The sequence below is a fragment of the Fukomys damarensis genome, unplaced genomic scaffold (genome assembly GCF_012274545.1).
Source record: "Fukomys damarensis isolate Sample0158 unplaced genomic scaffold, DMR_v1.0_HiC HiC_scaffold_19, whole genome shotgun sequence".
Classification (NCBI taxonomy): Eukaryota; Metazoa; Chordata; class Mammalia; order Rodentia; family Bathyergidae; genus Fukomys; species Fukomys damarensis.
This window is the reverse complement of record NW_022900931.1, coordinates 33,456,241-33,476,479: the sequence shown is the minus strand read 5'-3', so window position 1 is coordinate 33,476,479 and position 20,239 is coordinate 33,456,241. Positions and strand designations below refer to the sequence as shown.

The 20,239-nt window shown below is 43.6% G+C and overlaps 1 protein-coding gene across 1 annotated transcript in view; it reads right to left on the bottom strand.

Annotated features, from left to right (window-relative positions):
* Positions 1-20,239, bottom strand: part of Cdc123 (cell division cycle 123) — a 59,658-nt gene that overhangs the window by 38,324 nt on the left and 1,095 nt on the right. Inside the window, exons 2-7 of the mRNA XM_033765959.1 lie at positions 19,956-20,166; positions 16,799-16,888; positions 16,443-16,632; positions 10,043-10,133; positions 3,617-3,674; positions 3,329-3,361 (exon numbers count right to left, since the gene is read on the bottom strand). Coding sequence (XP_033621850.1) covers positions 3,329-3,361; positions 3,617-3,674; positions 10,043-10,133; positions 16,443-16,632; positions 16,799-16,888; positions 19,956-20,166 — 673 coding nt within the window. The remainder of the gene's footprint in view (positions 1-3,328; positions 3,362-3,616; positions 3,675-10,042; positions 10,134-16,442; positions 16,633-16,798; positions 16,889-19,955; positions 20,167-20,239) is intronic.

Sequence of the window (20,239 nt, the reverse complement as noted above, 5' to 3'; positions counted from 1 at the left end):
AAATCTTGGAAACAGCCCAAATGCTCAACTGGAGACTAAAGATGTGGTTTTTCTATAAAACGGAGTACTACTAAGCCATAAAGAATGAGAAACTAGAAACATTTACAGCTAAATGGATGCATATGGAGGCTATACTCTTGTGAAATAAATAGGACACACTAGAGTAACTACTGAATAGTTTCTCTGGTATGAAAAAGTAAAAGCATAAATAAGGTTCAAATGGTATAACCAAGAGTGTGAAATAGGAAGAAAATGGCCAAAGGGGAAGTGGGAAGGGTAGGGGAAAGGAAATAAGGGAAAAGAAAAAATGTCAAATGGAAACAAAGTCTTTGTAAATAGGGAAGGGTGGAGCGGGTAGAGGGAGGGCAGGGGTATGGGGAAAAATAAGAACCAAGATCTGTCACGTAAGAGTACAAGATCCCAATGATTAATGTAACTGTACTGTATACTTACAAAGTACCAATAAACTCAGTAAGATAAAAAAAAGAAAAGAAAACATAAAAACAAGAAAAAACATCTAAATAGGAACAAATGGAAACAAAGTCTTTGTAAATAGGGAAGGGTGAAGCGGGTGAAGGGAGGGCAGGGGTATGGAGAAAAACAAGAACCAAGATACAAGATAACAGGGGTATGGGGAAAAATAAGAACCAAGATCTGTCACGTAAGAGTACAAGATCCCAATGATTAATGTAACTGTACTGTATACTTACAAAGTACCAATAAACTCAGTAAGATAAAAAAAAGAAAAGAAAACATAAAAACAAGAAAAAACATCTAAATAGGAACAAATGGAAACAAAGTCTTTGTAAATAGGGAAGGGTGAAGCGGGTGAAGGGAGGGCAGGGGTATGGAGAAAAACAAGAACCAAGATATATCACGTAAAGGTACAAGATCCCAATGATAAATACTGTATTGTTTGCTTTAAATGTACCAATAAACCTAATGGGGGGAAACGTTATTACCAGGCTGGCTGCCAAATGGCGATTTCTAATTCCATCACTGCTAAGTTTTATCAGTCAGTGCCTTTAACACTTCAGAGAAAATCTTCCACTTCTCCCCCACTCATTTATTCACTTATTTGTGTCGCCGTAGGACTGTGAATTCTTAGTGCAGCGTGATGTATTATTCTCATTATTTATGACGCACAAGCCAAGGTTGTAGCTCATTCAAGTTGGCTTCTGGGATCTTTCTCTCATGTTGTCATTTTTGGAGCACTTCCCTAGTTTCTGGCAAAAACATGCTCTGTTGGCTTATTTTTATTTTCCTAACCTCAGTTTCAAATTTCTTTAAGAAGCTTCGATTTCTTTAACTGGGGGACAAATATTTAGAAACCAGCATGAGGTATGACATGCTCTTCCAGTGATCATACTGTTCGTCACTGATTCCTTCACTTCTTAGTGCTTGGAGTCACATGCGAACTACTCTGTTTGAATGTTTGTGTCCCTCCAAATTCACGGTGGAACTCAATCTCCACCCTGGCGATGTTAAGAGCACGCCTTCTGGGGCAGTGACTAAGCCGGGACGGCTCTGCTCTTGGAGGACGAATGCCCTCACAGGCTCCAGGGCTGTCCGGCCCTTTCATGTCTTCTACCCGTTCTGCTGCGTAGGAGTGCAGTAACACAGTGCCACCCTGCAGCAGACAGTAAGCTGTCATCGGACCCTGCATCTGCTGGGGCCTCGGTCTTGGACTTCCTGGACTCCTGAGCTGTGAGCAAATTTCTATGATTTCTAAACTATTCAGTCCCAGGTATTTTGCTACAGCAGTGAGTGGATAAAGCCACACATTGACATGAGTTTCTGTATTTAACCAACTATAATACTTGAAACATGAGTTGATGCTGGTTCTCCTCACCCCATTTATGGTGCAGGTCAAATACTGCTTCTTCTCTGTGCATGTCTAGATAACCTCAGCTGCAACTGTGCGGTTCGATGGTCCTGTCATCTTCCTCCCACCTTCTGCTACCTTCCCCCTGGTTTACAGACCCCAAAGGCAAGAGTGAAATTATGTCCACCTGTGTGTACCTCCCAGAACCCAGTTTGGTGCCCCAAGTATGCCAGATGAATAACACGTACACCAAACTGACTGGGATTTTCTTAAAAGGACCTGTGCTGTACCCATTTCTGTATTTTTGGCATGTTTAACTTTTTATGCCTAGGAAATATGCCAATTTTAGTGTCCCCACTTGCTAGAAAATTATGTCCTCCTTTAAAATAAACAGAAGTATCTTCTTACAGTTGTATTGCTATATATATTGTACCTTAAATTTACTTTTGTTTGCCTTTACATTCATTTGCAAGGAATTTTATAAAAAGCCTTTATTTCCAGGTATGAAGAGTTTCATTTATCTATTTTTAGAAATTTTGCGGGCGTAGCTCAGTGGTAAAGTTCCTACCTAGCATATAAAAGATCCTGGGTTCAACTCCGAGTAACAAAAATTTGTGCTTTAATCTTTAGAAAATACTATGATTTAAAAAATATTTTAAGAATTTTGTAGTAGCACTCATCCTGCACAACTACAATATGCTTGATCAATTTCTATATTTTAATTTTACTTTTACATTAGTATGTTTGATACACAGTAATTACATTTGTCTTGGGAAAATGGAACATACTGAATCTTGACCATTTTTATACCCCTTCTCCTCCACCGCTCCTTTCCGATTCCCTTTCCTTATCCAGAGTCTAAGCCTGATTCCTACCATCTGTCTTTTAAATAATTTATATTTTGCTCTTTAAACAATTTATATTTTGGGTCATTCACAAATCAAAATAGCTACATTATGGAAGAAGCCTATAGGTCCATCAACAGATGAATGGATAAAGGAAAATGTGGTATGTATATGCACAGTGGAGTAGTACTCAGCCATAAAGAAGGATAAAACTGAGTCACTCGTAGGAAAACGCATGGACCTGGAGAACTGCCATGTGCTCAAATACAGCACTGGTTTAAGTTTCATACTGTGTGCTTGAAAGAAATTACAACTGTATACCATTTAAATATACTTGAATAAGTAAATACAAATTTTTCACTTTGATTCTCATCAAGCTGGGAACATCAGAGTTTATATTTGGCTCCATTCCATCTTTCAGGGTGTAACAGAAACAGCCAAAACAGCAAATATGCACTCTGTCTCCTCTGTAATCCTCTGTAATGCCTGTTACAGGATGACTCAAGGTGCTTTTCAGAATAAAGGGAAGGCCCCACACAAAAAGACACTAGCAGTTGTGAGGACGCGGGACTTCTGGGAGGCGGACACCTGGACCTCGAGGCCAAGTCTTGTGTGACAGGGCAAGGCCGTCTCTATGCAGCTGCTGCTGAGCTCTTACCGTAAGCGTGGCTGTGTTCTCGTCATCAGACCACTGCATGGACAAGAGGAAGAAACAAAGCATTAAATGTAAACGCTGTCTTGGGACCCCAGAGGTAGTACATCATCTAAAACAATGCATAAGGAAGAAACATCTTTTCTTGAACACAAGCATATGTAAATATATACAAAGAAATACATTTGTGTGATTTATCACTTTACTGAATGTAAGATCTAAACAGCAAGAACATTTCAGAGGTCACTGAAATTAGCACCATCTACTCAACAGACTGTTTTATTGTCTACCAACCTGTATTTCTTCTGCTCCATCATCACTGTCTGGCCGAGAGCATGTTGGTGGATCTTGTCTAAAAACATAAAGCAAAAATTAATTAAGAAAAAGCCTCTGGTATTGTGTAGTCATAATTTTAAGTGTATTATGTTTTTCTGTAAAAGAGCAATACAAGGAAAAGCTCACTTTTTGAGACAGAAGCTGGTAAAAATCAGTATGGAAGCAATGACAGCACACTTCTGGTAAGAGACAGCAAAAGACTCTTGCCTTGTTAGAAATCATCAAAAACCAGGGAAAGAAAATCTCACACTCCTTCTCTGAAATACTGCAAGACTCACCTATGGCTCTGACCCCAAGATACAGAAAAGCGCTGCCAAAGGCAGGAACGACAGCAAGAGAGACACGGCCAGGACACGTGGGAAGAGACGGACGTCTCTGGGGCAAGACTGAGCTCTCACCTGGTACAAGGAAACCTGAGCGCGTGGGCTGGGGACAGAATTACTCTGGATCTGGACTGGACCTTGGGAAAGGGAGGGAGGGAGACATTCAGGCCTGCTATTTTGACAGAGCCTGTAAGCAAAGCAGAGGGGTGGAAAGGGCCATTCAGGAGCTGATCTTTGTGGTCCGACAGAGGCTAAAAGGACTCGGGGTACTCAGCACACTGCCTGGCCACTCCTCAGTATCCAGCTACAAATCATAATCCTAGGAAGAACTCATTCAGTGGGGGAAAATAAAAGCAGCAGCAGCACAGGAGCTATACAAAGACCACAAAGATTAACAGAAGCCTCAACATGTGGCTTTACCTCTAAGTTCCCTCTCGAAACTCTACTGAAACAAGAAAAATTCCGAAGACAAAGATGACAAAAAAGGAGACAGCTACAGAGAAAAGTGGTGAGAAAAGTTATAAAAACAGAAGACCAGTGGGAAGAATTACCCAGGAGCAAAAGGCTGGAACTTAGGGACACGTGGAAGATGGGGCTGAAGCTATGGGCCAAAACCAAGGCGGTTCACACCCAGGCCACTCAAGGGGCAGAGGGCGCACAGCACCTCCCTCAGTCTGCACACCCAGCAAAGAATCTGCCTCGCTAACTCCCTCAGAGACCAACACATACAGGACAGAGCAAAGACTGAACTTGCAGAAACTGCAAATTCAATAGCCAAATGAAGAAAATCAAGAAAACTACCCAGAAAGGAAAATTTAAACAGACAAATAGACAACATAGAAAATAAAACTCAGAAAGTTTGCCTAAAGCTCTATCACCTAAACAACAGGGATTCCAGAAAGAGAATTGAGAAAAATTATCAAGTATGCTTTTTTGTTTTGTTTGGGGTTCTTTGGTACCAGAGATTGAACTTGGGACCTTACGCTTCCAAGGCAGGTGGCAGCACCACTGAGCTAAATCCCTGGCCCTCAAGTTTTTTAATGTCTCCAAAATGGAAGCTATGTCTTTAGAACAAGTTTACTGAGTACCGAGCATAAGAAATAAAGGAAGGGCTGGGGATTTAGCTCAGTGGTTCTGCTGCCTGCATCGCAAGCACAGAGACCTGAGTTCAATCCCTGGTGCCAAAAAAACAGAAATGGAAGGAAAGAAAAACCACTACGCTTAGACACACAGAGCCAGGGTAACCCTGCCCACCTGCGTACAGGCCCTTTGCCTCTCCCACTGATAAAAGGCATTCATCTTCTCACCACTTAGTGTGGCCTGGCTTCCAGACCCTTCCTGACCTGAACTGACATACCCACACCCCTAGGCTCGCAATCTCACACGGCAGGAATGCGGCCCCTGCTCCTTGAGAAGCAAAGGCTGGCCTTTACGAGGGTGCAGGCCTCCGGGGAAGCGGCACAGCAACGAGCCAGAGGGCCACGTCCAGACTGCTCGGCTTGGGACAGCGCCAGGTGACTCTAGCTAGCCACATAACTTCTGCGGGACAGGCAGAAGAAGCTCTCGCTGGAGAACTGTGGGGATCCAAGCGCTCACTCTCCTGCTGGCTGACACGGGGCTTGCCACAGTGCCACAGACACACAGAAAACACGAGACCGCTGGGTCAGAGACAAGGGGCACTCTTATTCACGGAAGTACAGCATGAGGCGCGAACCTCAGCTTCACGCCAGTCAAGGAGCCATGCAGGCGGCTGGGCTGGCGCTCCTACGGGGGACCTGGCGCTCAGGGAGTCCCATCTCCCACCCTGGGGTGCAATGAGCCTGTGCAATGCTCCACCCAGGAAGGCGTCTCTATTGCTTTAGTCTGTATGCTAGACAAGTGCTCTTGACAAGATGTCAAGGACAGAAGCCCACAGCATCTCTTCTTGCAGGATGTGCAGCAATGTGAGAAACACACAGGGACCAAAGGAAAAATGTCGCCCAACACCACAGAGATATCACTTCACCGGCAAATAAAATGGTTACTGTTTCCAGCCACTCTGCGGTGTGTCATACCCTAATAGTACGTGATTTAGATGACTACCATGAAATACAAAATATGAAAGAAGGAACCCCAACAACATTCATAAAGAAAAGCAAGTCACAGCTGGGCAAGGTGCTGCATGTCTGTGATCCTAGCACTCCAGGAGGCTGGGGCACAAAGACCACAGGTTTAAGCCCAGCTGGGGCAATGAAGCAAGACCCTGTCTCAAAACTAAAAAGTTAGGGCTGAGGATGTGTAGCTCAGTGTCACCGCACCTGCCTGGGAAGTGCAAGGTCCTGAGTTCCATCTCCAGCACCAAAAATAAAACTAAAAAGTTAAAAAAAGGGGCTGGAGATTTATCAGTGTGAATGCCCTGGACTCATTTCCCAGTACTGAAAGATAAAGAGAGACAGAGAGAGAGTATGAGTGTGCTGGGTACGGTGGTGCACACCTGTAATCCCACACTCAGGAGGCTGAGGCAGGAGGATCACCATGAGTTCAACACCAGCCTGGACTGCATAGTGAGTACAAGGCCAGTCCGAATTACACAGCAAGACCCTCTTTAAAAAAAAAAAAAAAAAGGAAAGAAAGATTTTTTAAAAAGGAACACAGATAAAAACATTGTGGGACCTTAGAAGATACTGTAAGATAGTGGGCTATGTCTTCTAAACCAGGGGGCAGTTTTCTGCTTAGAATCCCATATTAAGCTAAACCCCCACCCACCAAAATCAAGTATAAGGGTAGAATAAAAATATCTTTAGACATACAAAGACTCAAAAACTTTTCCTCCTATTCATTCTAGGGCACATGTATCAGTAAAATGAGTAAACCAAGAGAAACAATACATAAGGTATCCAAAGAAAAATCCAGAAAACCCAATACTCAAGAAAAGTCACAGCTGACAGCTGTGTGTGTACCAGACAAGCAGAGCTACCAGCTTAACATGCAGCCGGAAGGAGAATGCTCAATAACAAGCCCTATCCAGAGAAGGAAAAACGTAACTGCCACATCTGGATCTGTACTAAGAGGCTTAGAAAAATAACTAACTGGCTACTTTTGTCTATTTGCAAAAATATTAGCAATAGATATATGGAAAATTAAGTAAAATTTTAAAACATGATTATTAATCCAAAGAAAAGCTATTTTCAAATAAGAAGGTAATCATAATCATGGCTCAGTAGTCAACAATGACAAAGTAATACTGCAAACATTGACAACTGATTTAACCAAACATTATGAGATAAAGGCATGAGAAACTTAAATCTCCAAGATCATGACAGAAAATCAAGACATAATGCTGAAGAGAAAGACAACATTAAGAACCAGTGGTATAAGCACACTGCTGGGATGCATGAAGTTAGTGATTCTGTTCTCGTGTGTTCAGCCCAGAACATGTGCTGTGTTCGTCGACGTAGTAACAATCACTGGAAAGGTGTACTGTACTTTCCTCTCTAAATCGAGAAACCCACACTCTAGTTTACTGATTAACCTGTTGTGATTTCAGTTAATGTGTGTCCGCTCCCCAAATTTTAAATCAACATTTTGTGATCCTAAAGAACTGAGTTTCTAGATCACAACACTAAGAACCAGACACTATGCTAGTGTAATGTCAGCACACCACTGAATGGTGAGTCACTGCCCAAGTAGCTGCCTTCCTCTTACATCCTTTACATGCCATGTCATATTTTAAGTGCAGTATTATCTTTACCTTGGTTTATCTCTAGAATATGAAAGGAAGCCCACAAACTTGAAATATATTTTATTGCTCTAAAAAAATCACTTAAGAGTTTTTTTAGGAGCTGGGTGTGGTGGCGAATGCCTGTAATCCCAGCACTTGGGAGGCTGAGGCAGGAGGATTGCCGTGAGTTCGAGACCAGCCTGAACTACATAGTGAGTTCCAGGTCAGTCTCAACTACATAGTGAGACCCAGTCTCAAAAAACCCAAAAAAAATAAGAATTGGACTGGACATGTTATACATGACTGCTTTTTATTCTTGCAACAACCCCAGAGGTAAGTTCTGCCTTATCATCTGCCCAGTTTACAGTCAAGGAAACTGAGACACAGTGAGCTACACGACAGCAAAGCTATGATCTGAACCTAGGCAATCTGACTGAAGCAGCAGTATTATGCAGTTTTCACAACCACAAAATACAAAGCTGAACTGTCAACCATGGAGGGCGGGTGCCCAAGGGATTTGTGTGGCATAGTATGGCACTGTGCTGCTGTAAGGCTGGTACGGGAACTCTGTTATTGCTTATGGAGTTGGGCATCAGACCCATAGCCTCACGCCTGCTAGGCAAGTGCTCCACCACTGAGGTTATAGCCCCAGCTCCAACAGTGTTTAACAGTGTTTACTGCAACATCTGGCTCTTCAACGTTTACAGTGTCGGAGACCAGAGGAAAGCCATGCTGTAAATGGTCTTCTCTGTGAGCACTCAGGAGGGCCTGCATGCTGCAGGGTCTAAGGAAATCTTAAGACAGCTGAGGTTAAGCTGTTTACCTGAGAGTGTTCTAATGGAAACTGGAAAGCAGATGAATCTTTGTGTTCCTTTGACTGCTCATGAACAAGCACAATGAGCCAGACACCTCCTCTCCCTCCTCAGAGGCGAGAGCCTGCTGGCTGTCTGCATGTTAAAATGACTCGGTGTCTATCACCGAGTCAGGGAGCAGAAGCAGCGGTCTACGTCCTGGAACAAGGCTGACTGGGTGGGCTGGCTGGCTAAGGGTGGTGCCCAACACAGCACTCAGGACCCGGCTCAGGTACTTTACAGCACTGAAGTCTATCAAGATTTCCAATATTTTACTTACACTGTATTCTATGTCAGGTCATTATAAATGCTGTATTTGAGAATAAAAGTATATCTGCGAGTATCTCAGCTTGAGACTTATCCACATCTTCTACCATTTTGTTATCTCCCCACTTATTCCAGACTCATAAGCTTTACATTAATGATTTTTTAGATTAAAGGGCTATGAATGCCCAAACTGGAAATATAATCCAGAAAACTACACTAAAAATCTATCGGGTAAAAACACGGGGTTAAGTTAATGTCACTGAAAACTCTAAACACGTGTCTAAGGTTCATCCGTCCAAGAGGGCTCACCAAGCACATCTCATGTATCCGGAGCTGTTTCAAGAGCTGGGGTGAAATAGCAACTGAGCCCCTGTTCTCATGAAGCTGTATTCAAACAGAACAAGTAAGAAAACTGTGTCAGGTGGCAACAGTGCCAGTACAGCAGCATAAAGGAGGTCAGGGGACAGAGTGACCCGCGAGCCAGGCTTGCTCTTGGGCTACTTCAGAAAGGATGGTGAGGGTGGACATTTAGATGACATAGCTTCAGAGCAGAGGCCCGCATGGGAAAGAGGAATCCCCAAGTCCTATGGGTGGGGATGTGGGTCGGTGGTACAGCACTAGCCTTGCATGTGTGAGGCGGGGCCTGGATCCCTCTCAAACAACAGCAACCAACCAATGATTTTAAAACTTTCTCAAATTTGCACTAAAAAGACACATACAAGGCCTTCCCTTTATCCTACAAATAGGGGAACTACCTGAACAGCATCTAGGAGGGAGGGGTGGCGCCATCGTGGATCAACTGTGGGGAACAAAATGTCGAGGATTTAAATGATAAACCCCAGTGAAGCTTCCTGCTTGCAATGGACACTGAATTTTTACCTTAACAACTGGAGGATCCCAAAGGGTTACAATGTGTCCTATCCCTCATCCAGCTACCTTCAGAAGGTACAGGTATCAGTCTAGTTGCTCTCTAAAGCAGAAATGAAAGGAATCCTGCAATTTCACAACTAGTTATTATTAGAGGGAAAAGTGCTCAATTTTGAAAATATTAATTGAACACTGATAAGGAATATAGGATAAAGATCAGCGCATAATTTTAGCTAAGAAGAAAAAAAAGACCTGAATGACTGAGGGAAAGACGCTCAAGCTAATTTATTCATTTTATATGATAAATGCTGAAATTTACTCATTACAGCATTCTTTATGATAAAGTTTAAAGAAATTTTTTTCTGATATACTTTACCTTCCTGAAACCACCAGCGTTCCATCGTCTAGTAAATAATCCTTTACATTCTGAGGGAGTGGAAGAATGACGCTGAAAAAGAAAAACACACCTCAAAATGTTATCATTTCACAGAAATGAACACAGCAGAGACTGTTAATTTTTGAATCATTTGTTCCCATTATTTTAATACGAAGCAGAAAATGTAAATGGTGTACATTTGGAAGCAGCAAAGCAGGAACTGGTGTAATATGACCACGTAGTCCAGGTCATATAAGAACTGCAACTGTCTTTATGGTAAGGAGACAAACAAAAAGTCCAGCCGGGTCCAAAGAATCAGATAGAAATCACAGTATGAAAGCAACAAGGTGAAAAAAAACTCTGAATGCGTGAGCACAGAGATTTTGTGTCTTTAAGAAATCTAAGACCGGGCAGGGGATTTAGCTCAGTGGTTTTGCCGCCTGCCTTGCAGGCTCAAGGACCCGAGTTCAATCCCTGGTACCAAAAAAAACAAAGAAATCTAAGACCAGCAAATATTGCAAGAACACTGGAAATGCAGGTGAAGCGGGAAGATTAATGGCATCTGGCCACCCTCTAGGATTGAGTAGCAGATGAGAGATAAGAGAAATGGAAACCACTCTGACAGTGAGCATGTAAGACAAGGACTCACTCATCTGCGTGCGTCTGGCTGGCTGGCGAACAACTGGTCACAGAGCAATGAGGCTGCACAGACTTTAGCTTACTTTGTTTCAAGTAACAGCTGCGGATGGCAAAGCCATACTTGAAGCCACTTAACAACTTCAAGTAATTTGTGTTTTACCACATGATAAGAAATCACTGAAATTCCTGCCAATGCCTAAAAGTGATGCTATCACTGTTTCTCTTTGAAGACAAACACTTTCTTTCTTTGTTTTTTTTTTTTTTTTTTTGGTACTGGAGATTGAACTCGGGTCCTCGCGCTTGCAAGGCAGGCCACCAAACCACTGAGCTAAATCCACGGCCCCGACAAACACTTTCTTAAAAAAGGATAACACACCTAGGTTTTACAAGCCCATCACTGACTCATGCCTCATTTATTTAAGAGGTTTTTAAGCACATTACAAATGAGTTTGTACACGGCAAAGGCTATTCACAGGCTACTTTGATTTGATTTATTAAAGTTACTATTTCATATTCAAATCCCAAGTCCTGCCAGGTGTGGTGGCACAAGCCTGTAAACCCAGCACTCGGGAGGCTGAGGCAGGAGGATCACTGTGAGTTCGAGACCAGCCTGGGCTACATAGTGAGTTCCAGGTCAGTCTCAACTACATAGTGAGACCCTGTCTCAAAAGAAAAAAAACAAACAAACAAACAAATCCCAAGTCCTCCTTGGGCTTTTAAAGTCAACTAACAGATCTTGCTATTTTGTTCAAATCTACCAGGTTGAACCAATTTCAGGTGAGCCTCTGTAAATTACAATCCCTTAAAAATTTAAATTTTATTTTTAAAAAAACCTACTCAATTTCCCTTCCTTTTTCTTTTGGTACTGGGAATTTAACCTGGGGTCTTCTCACGACCTACATCCCCACCCCTTAAACTTCTTTTTTTATTTGAATTCTGACACAGGGTTTTGTTCAGTTGTTAAGTTACCAGGCTAGGCTCAAATTCGCACTCCTACTGCCTCAGCCTACCAGTTATGCATCATCACTGCTCCCAGGTCCACTTTCTTTTTAAATGCATCTATTTTCTGATTAAAAATGAACTGTTCGCCAGGCCTGGTGGTCCACAGTCAGCTGACTGCAGGGCAGGAAGACAGGCAATGGGCGCAGAGTGGAGCAAAACCATTCAATCCGTGTGGTCAGGAAGCAGCCCACGAAGGCAGCAGCCAGAGCAGAGCCAGGTCACACCCACAGGGACCAACACACCGGCACTCCAAAGGAGAAACGGGGCACAAGGCAAGACCAACATCCAAGTGGCAAAAGCAACTCCTGGAGCTCCGTGCCCAGCACTCGGGGCAAGTTATAGCCACAAGGTGTGATTCCACAGCGACTGGCCGGACCTGTGCCTGTGGCACTGCTGGTGGCTGAAGCCCTGATAACCTCTCTTGAGGGGCTTTGCTCACAGCCTGACTCCCCAGATGGTCCGCGTTCCTCGCTCCTCCAACTTCCTGTGGTCTCCACTGCGCGTTCAGCTTCACTCTGACAACCTTACACACTGCCCTCTGAGGGGCACACTGCCTGGCCTCCCAGACTTCTTCTAAAATCTGGGTGGAAGCCTCCTCCACAAAACAGCTCTTGTATTCTGCATGCCTGTAAAAACAGCACCCTCATAGGTCACACCAAGATAGGTCAGCTGTAGAAGCAGCCAGACCCTTCTGTGTCATGGTTGAGGGGTCTTTGAATGCCTGGGATGGCTGAGCATTGTGAACAGAATAACAAGAAGCCAATTTCCTAGATGACCATTCTTAAGTAGAGGGCCCTGGGGCTCTCCTCTCAAAGCAAAGTCTTTCCCTTTTGCAATTTTCAGCCTACAAGGATAGGGCCATTGTGGTCCTGTGATGCCCTCAAGCCATCTTTCCTATTGTGCTAATCTTTTCCGCAGCTGAGCTCTCCTCTACACCTACTTTATATCCCTGTCCTCCCAGGCATTTCTTTTCCAGCAAAAGTGAAAAAAAATTCTTACATGGGCTTTTTGCTCCTGATTTTCAGTACAAACCTGGCTAAAAGCTCCAACCTATCCATGCCACAACCTCAACATTGGGCTGCCTTGAAATTTCCTGTCAGACCTAGTTACTTTTCTTGCTGAGGCGTAATACTCAACACTCACAATTTAAAGGAGGAAGAGCGTATCTTGGCTTACCGTTTGTAGAAGTTTCAGCCCATAGTGAGCTGGCTCCAAGGCCAAATGGCATGGAGAGGAGAAGTGCTCAAAGTGTGCCAGATAGGAAGAAGGAGAGGAAGGAAGGAGCGAGATATACTCTTCCAGGCTATGTTCCCAGTGACCCACCTCCTTCAACTATGCTTCATCTCCCAATATCATATTCAGGTGTGAACTCATTAGTGGACTAATCCATAATCCCCACCATCCAATCACTTCCCTAAAGCCCTACCTAAGAGCGCAAGGGGTTAGGGGGATATCTACATATAAACCATGACACAGATTAATTAGTCTACCATCCTTAATTTTAGTCCCCCATAAAGGGACAGAAGCAAAATGTTGATAAATTTTCTGCAAAATAATAACACACAAGGTCTGGAGTGCCACTGAAGTCCTTGTACCCAACTGGAACCTCCTAAGCCTGGTTTTTACTGTCTGCCTTTATACCAGCCTTTTGGTCTTCTGGGCTCTGACCAGAATCTCCCATCAAGCTTAGCTTACAGCATTCTCAGGCAGTTTTTCCAGATGGTATCTTCAGAATTTTTCAAACTCCTCCCCCGCAAATCAGCTCTAAAGGGTTCTGAACCACAAGGTCAGGTAGCATCCCACCCAGCAACAATCCCACTTCTGACACCAAAGTCTGTCTCAAGTTACTTTTCTCACTGCTGGGACACAATACCTGACACCCACAATGTAAACGAGGTAAGATTTATTTTGGCTTGTGTTTCAGCCCATGGTCATCTGGCACCAAAGAAAAAACAGATGGCAGAGGGGCTTGACAGAGGGAAGTTGCTTACCTTATGGCAGACAGGAAATAGGGCACAAAGGGAAGAGCCATGGAGGGAAATATACCTTCTAGGTCTCGTTCCCAGTGACCCACCCCTTCCCATGAGCCTCCCCCTACCCCCCTGCTTAACAGCACATTTAGCTATAAACTTAACAGTGGATTGATTAATCCTATGCCTATGAGTGCATGAGGCTTTGGGGGGCCATCTAGATATAAACTACATTGGTACCTTCATTCACAAACTTAATTCTTTCCATGATTCTGGTCACAAACCAAATTGGATGAGAACCAAACTAAATTCAATGGTTAGGTTCAGTGTTGACCTTACAGGGAAATTTGATTCAGTTCTCGTCCAAGTCAGTTTTTGACCAGAATCATGGAAAGAACTAAGTTGATAAGCTGAGGTACCACTATGTAACACCTTTCTTTAAGCCAGCTTACAGTGTTAATCTCAGAAGGGCACCTGTACTACATTACTATTTACACATTAAAGCAGCCAGTTGGACATGGTTCACTACTTTGGTTCTCACAGAAGACTCTTAAGGCTTATAAACAGGCCATTAGAAAGAAATATGTGTTTCAATTCAAAAGCTGCTTATTATTTACTTTTATGTGCAGTTTAACCTGTGCAGGTTCACTGTAACTGCATTGCCACTGCAGATTATTTTCTGCCTGTTCAGCCCCCATTATTCCCACCATGACAGATCAACAAAGTCAAATCTTTCACATATAGGTGGAGTTTTCTTCCTTCGTTATCTGTGTCCAGTGGAGAGTGGGTTATGAGAAGGAAGGGGGCTCGAATGAGTCTGCTGAGTCATCAGATATCAATGGGCCTGGTCAGAAGTAAAGGCTTAGCCTGCTCTGAACAAATACAGACTGAGGGGCTGAGTGGGAAGGACTGGGATCACCACTGATGCAAACTGCACCAAGAATAGTAAATGAAAATGTACTTAAGGGAAGCTAGATTTTTTACTGGCAAGCCAGGTGGATTTACGATTAAATTAACTCAGGATAAACAAGATTTTGGCAGTTTTCTGTGATATTTATGAGGCATTTGTGTGTAAGAACCTTTTTTTTATAACCTCTTGGCTCTATTTCTCTTTTGGTAGGGCTGACACAAGCAGCTCCATCATGGTTTTGACATTACTCATGCATTCTTGCTATCTCCTCTCATCTTAAAGAGTTTCTTAAAGGTATCACCGATCGATAATTGCTTCCCACTGTTCCTCGTAGTCAGAAGGCTGCTCTGGTTGTTGGTCTTACCTGGTCCCACATTGGAGGCGATGAGACTGACAATTCAGTCAGTCTTACAGCCCCCTTTTTAGCCACATTCAAACAATAAAGAGGTTCTTAAGCCAAATTTACCTGCAGTCCTTTGCTCAATTTGACTTTATTTCTTTTTAGGTGACGGTCAACATCTCAAAATGTGGGACCAGATATCTGTTGGGAGTTGTGCTTTTGTAGAATTTTAAGGAACAAAGTTACAAAGTTTTAAAAGGAAAGTACAAAATAAAATCAACCAGAGCAAAACAAACTGAGTTGATATAACAATTTTGAGTCTTTTTCATGAGTTTGATTGAAAATGTTGTAGAGAAGAAACATAACTATGGATGTCAAAAGTTCTAGACTTCTAAGAGTTTATTAACTGATAAGGTAATTTATTTTATATAGCATTTAAGGTAACAATCATGACGGCCATTACATCAGGACCAATAAGCTTTTTTTAAAAGATGTATTTCTTAGGTGATTAATATCTAATCCTTTACATTATCAGAGTCATGCTGTCTTTAAACTTTTTATATATCAGTAGGTTTAACATAACTGACAAACAGACGTATTACCAGATGCATAAGTGACACAGACCAGGTTTTAACTGGCAACACTGTCAAAATGATGGGCTGTTTTCCTTTTGTCATAAGCCCTATGACCTTTTGTATTTAAAAGTGCCTGTGACACATTTTACTTTCTCTTGTGAACTCACAGATGTTTACATTGGGACTGGCTGAACAACAGACTTTCAAGTAATCCTGGAGAGTAAAATATCTTAGCACCAGCAGAAAGTAGATGGAACAAGTTAACCCTCCAACTGCAATTCAGGAATTCTCCCAAAGTTGTTTACAATGTTTTGGGCATGTTAGTTAAATTATCAATTTAAAAACCACAGAATGTAAAGGTAGATTTACCGATCAGCCAAGACGTGTCCCCGTGGACACATTACCTCACCAGGAAGGCTCACTTGCCCACCTGGTACCTGTTGAAAGGCACCAAATCCAGCCCTGCCACTCCCAGGACCCAGCGCAGGCTGCATGTAACCAAAGAGCCACACTTTCTGCCCGACAGCTGCTCTGCAGCCTGATGTGCTCTCCACAGCAGCTCGGTTCAGGCTCCAGCGAGAGCCATCTGAGGCCCAGCCCGCTTCCCTCCATCTCCATTTTCCAGGGTGCGCTCCCGGATATCCCTCCTGTTCTCTTCCTCTTGTCCAAGCTCTTGCGTGAGCTTGGAGCTCTGCCTCTGCTGCTGCTATCCTGAGGAGGGGCCATCCCATGGTGCTGGAGACTTGCCCAGACTTTTCCTTTATTATAAAAAACTCCTATTTTTATTAACAAACAACAGCATTTCCTGATCTTGGCACAACAGAGGACATGCTTCTCCTTGAGAGTCTGGGGATCAGATTTATACCAATTCTTAAGAACGCAGCCCGTGAGTCATAAGGGGCAGAGGACCCAGGGCCCATCACTGAGTCCTGCTGAACTGCAGCATCCACCCGAAAAGGGATACCTGGAGACTGCCGGGCCTCCCATGTCCAGAGGGACCGAGCATGCTGCAATCTGGGACACCCGGAGAGCAAGCCTCTGCCTAGGAAGTGAAACTTGGAGCCATCCACAGTGCTGGGGCCGGACTGTCCAGCTGGCCGGGCTGGACGGACCTTGGTGAGGAGACTCATAAACCAGCCCTGGTCACAGGTCAGCTGTGAGGGAAAAGAGACTTCTCATCCTGGAGAAGCAAGAGCCTGATTACTGTAAATTTCTCAGATCAGGAAATCTGGTCAGGAGAGAATTGGAGGCAGCAAACCTCAGAAGGAAAGGAGAGTGAGAGAAAAGGAAAAGTGTTCAAGCGCAAGGAGAAAGACTCACTGTCCTGGAGGTGGAGGAACTCCTGAGGCCCACAGGGTTGACGTACTGGTGCTGTGGGCTGTGGCCACTGGGCACTGGTGAGAAGAAGGGCTGTAGGGAAAGGCTTTGCAGTATATGAGGATTTGCCCTCCATGAGCTGCAGCTGCCAACTCAGCCACACACCATGAGCAAGAGCATCTCCCTGCAGGACAGCCAGGCATTGTTTGAAGACTGGCAAAATGTCCTGTGCCCGTGGCATTGCCAGAAACAATCCCTCCGAGCAAGATCAATTAGCAAATCTGTAAAGATTAACTAACACTGTGGTCAAGGGGATCAGAACAAAATACACATGTATGTGAAATGGACTTTTGGGGTTACAATGGTTTAGAAGAAGAAATGGTAACTGTAAGACATGACAAGCCACTAGATGATCTAGCGACGTACATGTAGTTTTTGTGTGCAGCTTACAAGGAGGAAAGTCAACGTTATACTACAGAGTAATCACTCAGCAGCAGCCTCTAAAGAGACAAAAAATGATCCTCCATGATCCAGGGCTCTGAGATGGAGAAATGCTGTCAGGAAGTGTAGATACCCAGGGTGACTTTTCTCACAATGAGAACAGATAGAGCCCTTTTTTATGGCCAGGACTGCGTCTGAGTCCCCAGTGGCGTCAGAGTCCATGTCTCTCATTTTTGAATCACAAACTCCCAATACACACTTGAATCTGGACTCTCTCCAGGTTTCACCATCTAACCAGATTAAAATATCTGCTCACTGTTTGATTGCTTTTTTTTTTTTTGGTACAGGGGATTGAACTCAGGCCCTTGCGCTTGCAAGGCATGTGGCAGAACCACTGAGGTAAATCCCCGGCTCCAAAGTTTGATTTCAATCTGAACTCTTTGCACGGTCTTCCCCCAGGTGTTCATGCCCAGCCCCAACTCCTTTAGCTGACATGGGTCATCCAGCTCTAAGTCACACTTCCTTGGGTCAGCCACACGGCATCATCTTGTATCTGTTATGCAAAAAGCACACCAAGATGGTTCCATTAAGAACTAAAGCCTGGGCTGGGGATGTAGCTCAGTGGTCCCATGCCTGCCTTGCCAGAGAAAGGTCCTGAGTTTGATACCCGGTACCAAAAAAAAGAACTAAAGTCTGTTGCCGGGTGTGGTGATACGTACTTGTAATCCCTGTACTCAGCAGACTGAGGCAAGAGGCCTGCCATGAGTTTCATGGCCAGCCTGGGCTTCATAGAGTTTAAGGCCAGCTTGAATGACATAGTGAGACCCTGTCTCAAAAAAAGAAAGCCAAAAAACAACAGCAACAACAACAAAAAAATCCTCAAAGCCTATTGAGGCAAAAGATTTAAAAAAAAAATTACAGTACAATAAGACAAGTGCTATACCAAGGGCTGCGAAATACAGAAAAAGGAAATATGCCTGAAAGACTGAAACCACAAAAATGACAGTGCCCAGCAAGCTTTACACAGACACAGAGCTCATGAGGCTGTCAGAGAAAGCCACTACAGGGAAAAATTCAATGAGGCCTATCTGACAGAGATGAAAGGCTCAAATGGTAAATATCTCAAGTGGCTATAACTCTGTGCATACACATAAGATACTTCTACTGGAACTTCAAAGGTAGAACAGGCCTTTTAAAAATTATTTAATATAACCTTTGTTATATTAAAATTTTTTGTGGGGAGTGAGTATTGGGGATCAAACTCAGGACACTGAGTTTGCAAGGCAGGCGGCACAACCACTAAGCTAAATCCCCAGCCCTAACCTTTGTATTTTAAGGGGGGAAAAAACATTAAAAAAGGAAAAGTGGCTGGATCAAAGTTCACCTAACCATCCTTAAGTCTGAATCAAATTCGTCAGAAAATGAACTTGCATCATCATCTCTGAATCACAATAAACACCAAATAAGGCCTATTGTTGGGTACACTGTCATATGTTAGGGCCCGGTGAAAACACCCAGAACTAAATAGACTGAAGGAATGGTCTAAAGATAGAATATAAAGAACAGTGTGAGGCACCATGGATTAGCTAAGAACTGTTTACTAACAGCAGAAAATCCCACCTGTTAGGTTTACTTTTCATTAACTTCCTTTTAAGTGAATTAAAATTATTTTACTCACTATACCCAAATACAACAAACGAGATTTTTATGTGTTTACTACGTGCCAGAAAAAGTACCAAACATTATCAATAGTTTACCTCCTTTAATGCCTATGGCAATCCTACTATGTTTTCAATTTTCCAAATGAGGTTTAGGAAGATTAATTTGCTGAAGATGCTGATATACCCAGAATTCAAAGGCAGGCAGATGGCTTTGGCTTCACAGTCCAATTCTTAATCGTTTATGTTTATACTTCTTAAGATGAAAGAACTATGCTGAAGGATACAAAAGGTAGCTGCGCAAAAACCAGTTTTAAGAAAATGCAGTGCAAGTGTCTTTTTCACAAACATTTTGTCATAGAAACACAAAAGGAATGGTGCCAACATCATGTCAGACCCAAAGCCTACTTTCAGGTACACAAGTTAATTTTCATTAACTGCACTATCAGGAAGATAACTTATGACAGGAAGTACACAGTGCGTTACTGCTGAGGCTCTTTTCTTTTGGTGTGACTTCAACTATCTTCAAATGCAAGGATTATCTTCTTTCGAACTATTCTAAACTCCATCATACTATGGATAGACAGAAGTTCTATGTCTGAATAACAGATGGAAAAGAACTGTCATTTGAATAATCTGTGTGATCTTCTAATCCCTCAGGGTTCCCAAGGAGGACAGAATGACAAGTAAGGGGTGCTTGATGTCCAGATAAGTGACAACGCAGGCCTAAAGGAAGTGTGAATGGCCAGGGATTTGGCTCAGTGGTGCTACCGCCTGCCTCGCAAGGGCAAGGTCCCGAGTTCGATCCCTGGTACCAAAGAGTGAATAAAATGCATTAAATTCTACCACGGATACCCAGGCCTCTGGCTACTCCTGCTAGGAGTGAAAGCCTATTTGTGTCGTATTTCAGATACTTTCTCTGGGATGACTGGCAGCAGTCCTCTGGCTGCCTTGCCTACCTACCTTAAAGGATGAAATAAAAGGAAGAAACAACCTTCTGCCTGTCCTGCAAACTGGGTATAGATTCCGCGTTCTAGACCACAGAAGAAGAAAACGCATACTGTGGCCCACTCCTTTTCCAGACCGTTTCCGCTCACAGCCGACAGCAGCAGCAGTGTGACCACTGTGTACCTAATACTTCGGGAATGCGGTACGCGATCACACCGCAGTTTCGCAGCAGCCCTGGAGGCAGAATCTGGGCCGCTGTTCCTCTCTACGGTGGCGGAAAGCCATCGCCAGCGGGCTGGCTCGTCGCCGGATCGCCTTGCGCCTCTGGCAACCGCAAGGGCAGGGAAAGCACTGCTGAGGCGCCAGCCTGGTCGGCCCACGGCTCACCTCGTCCGGC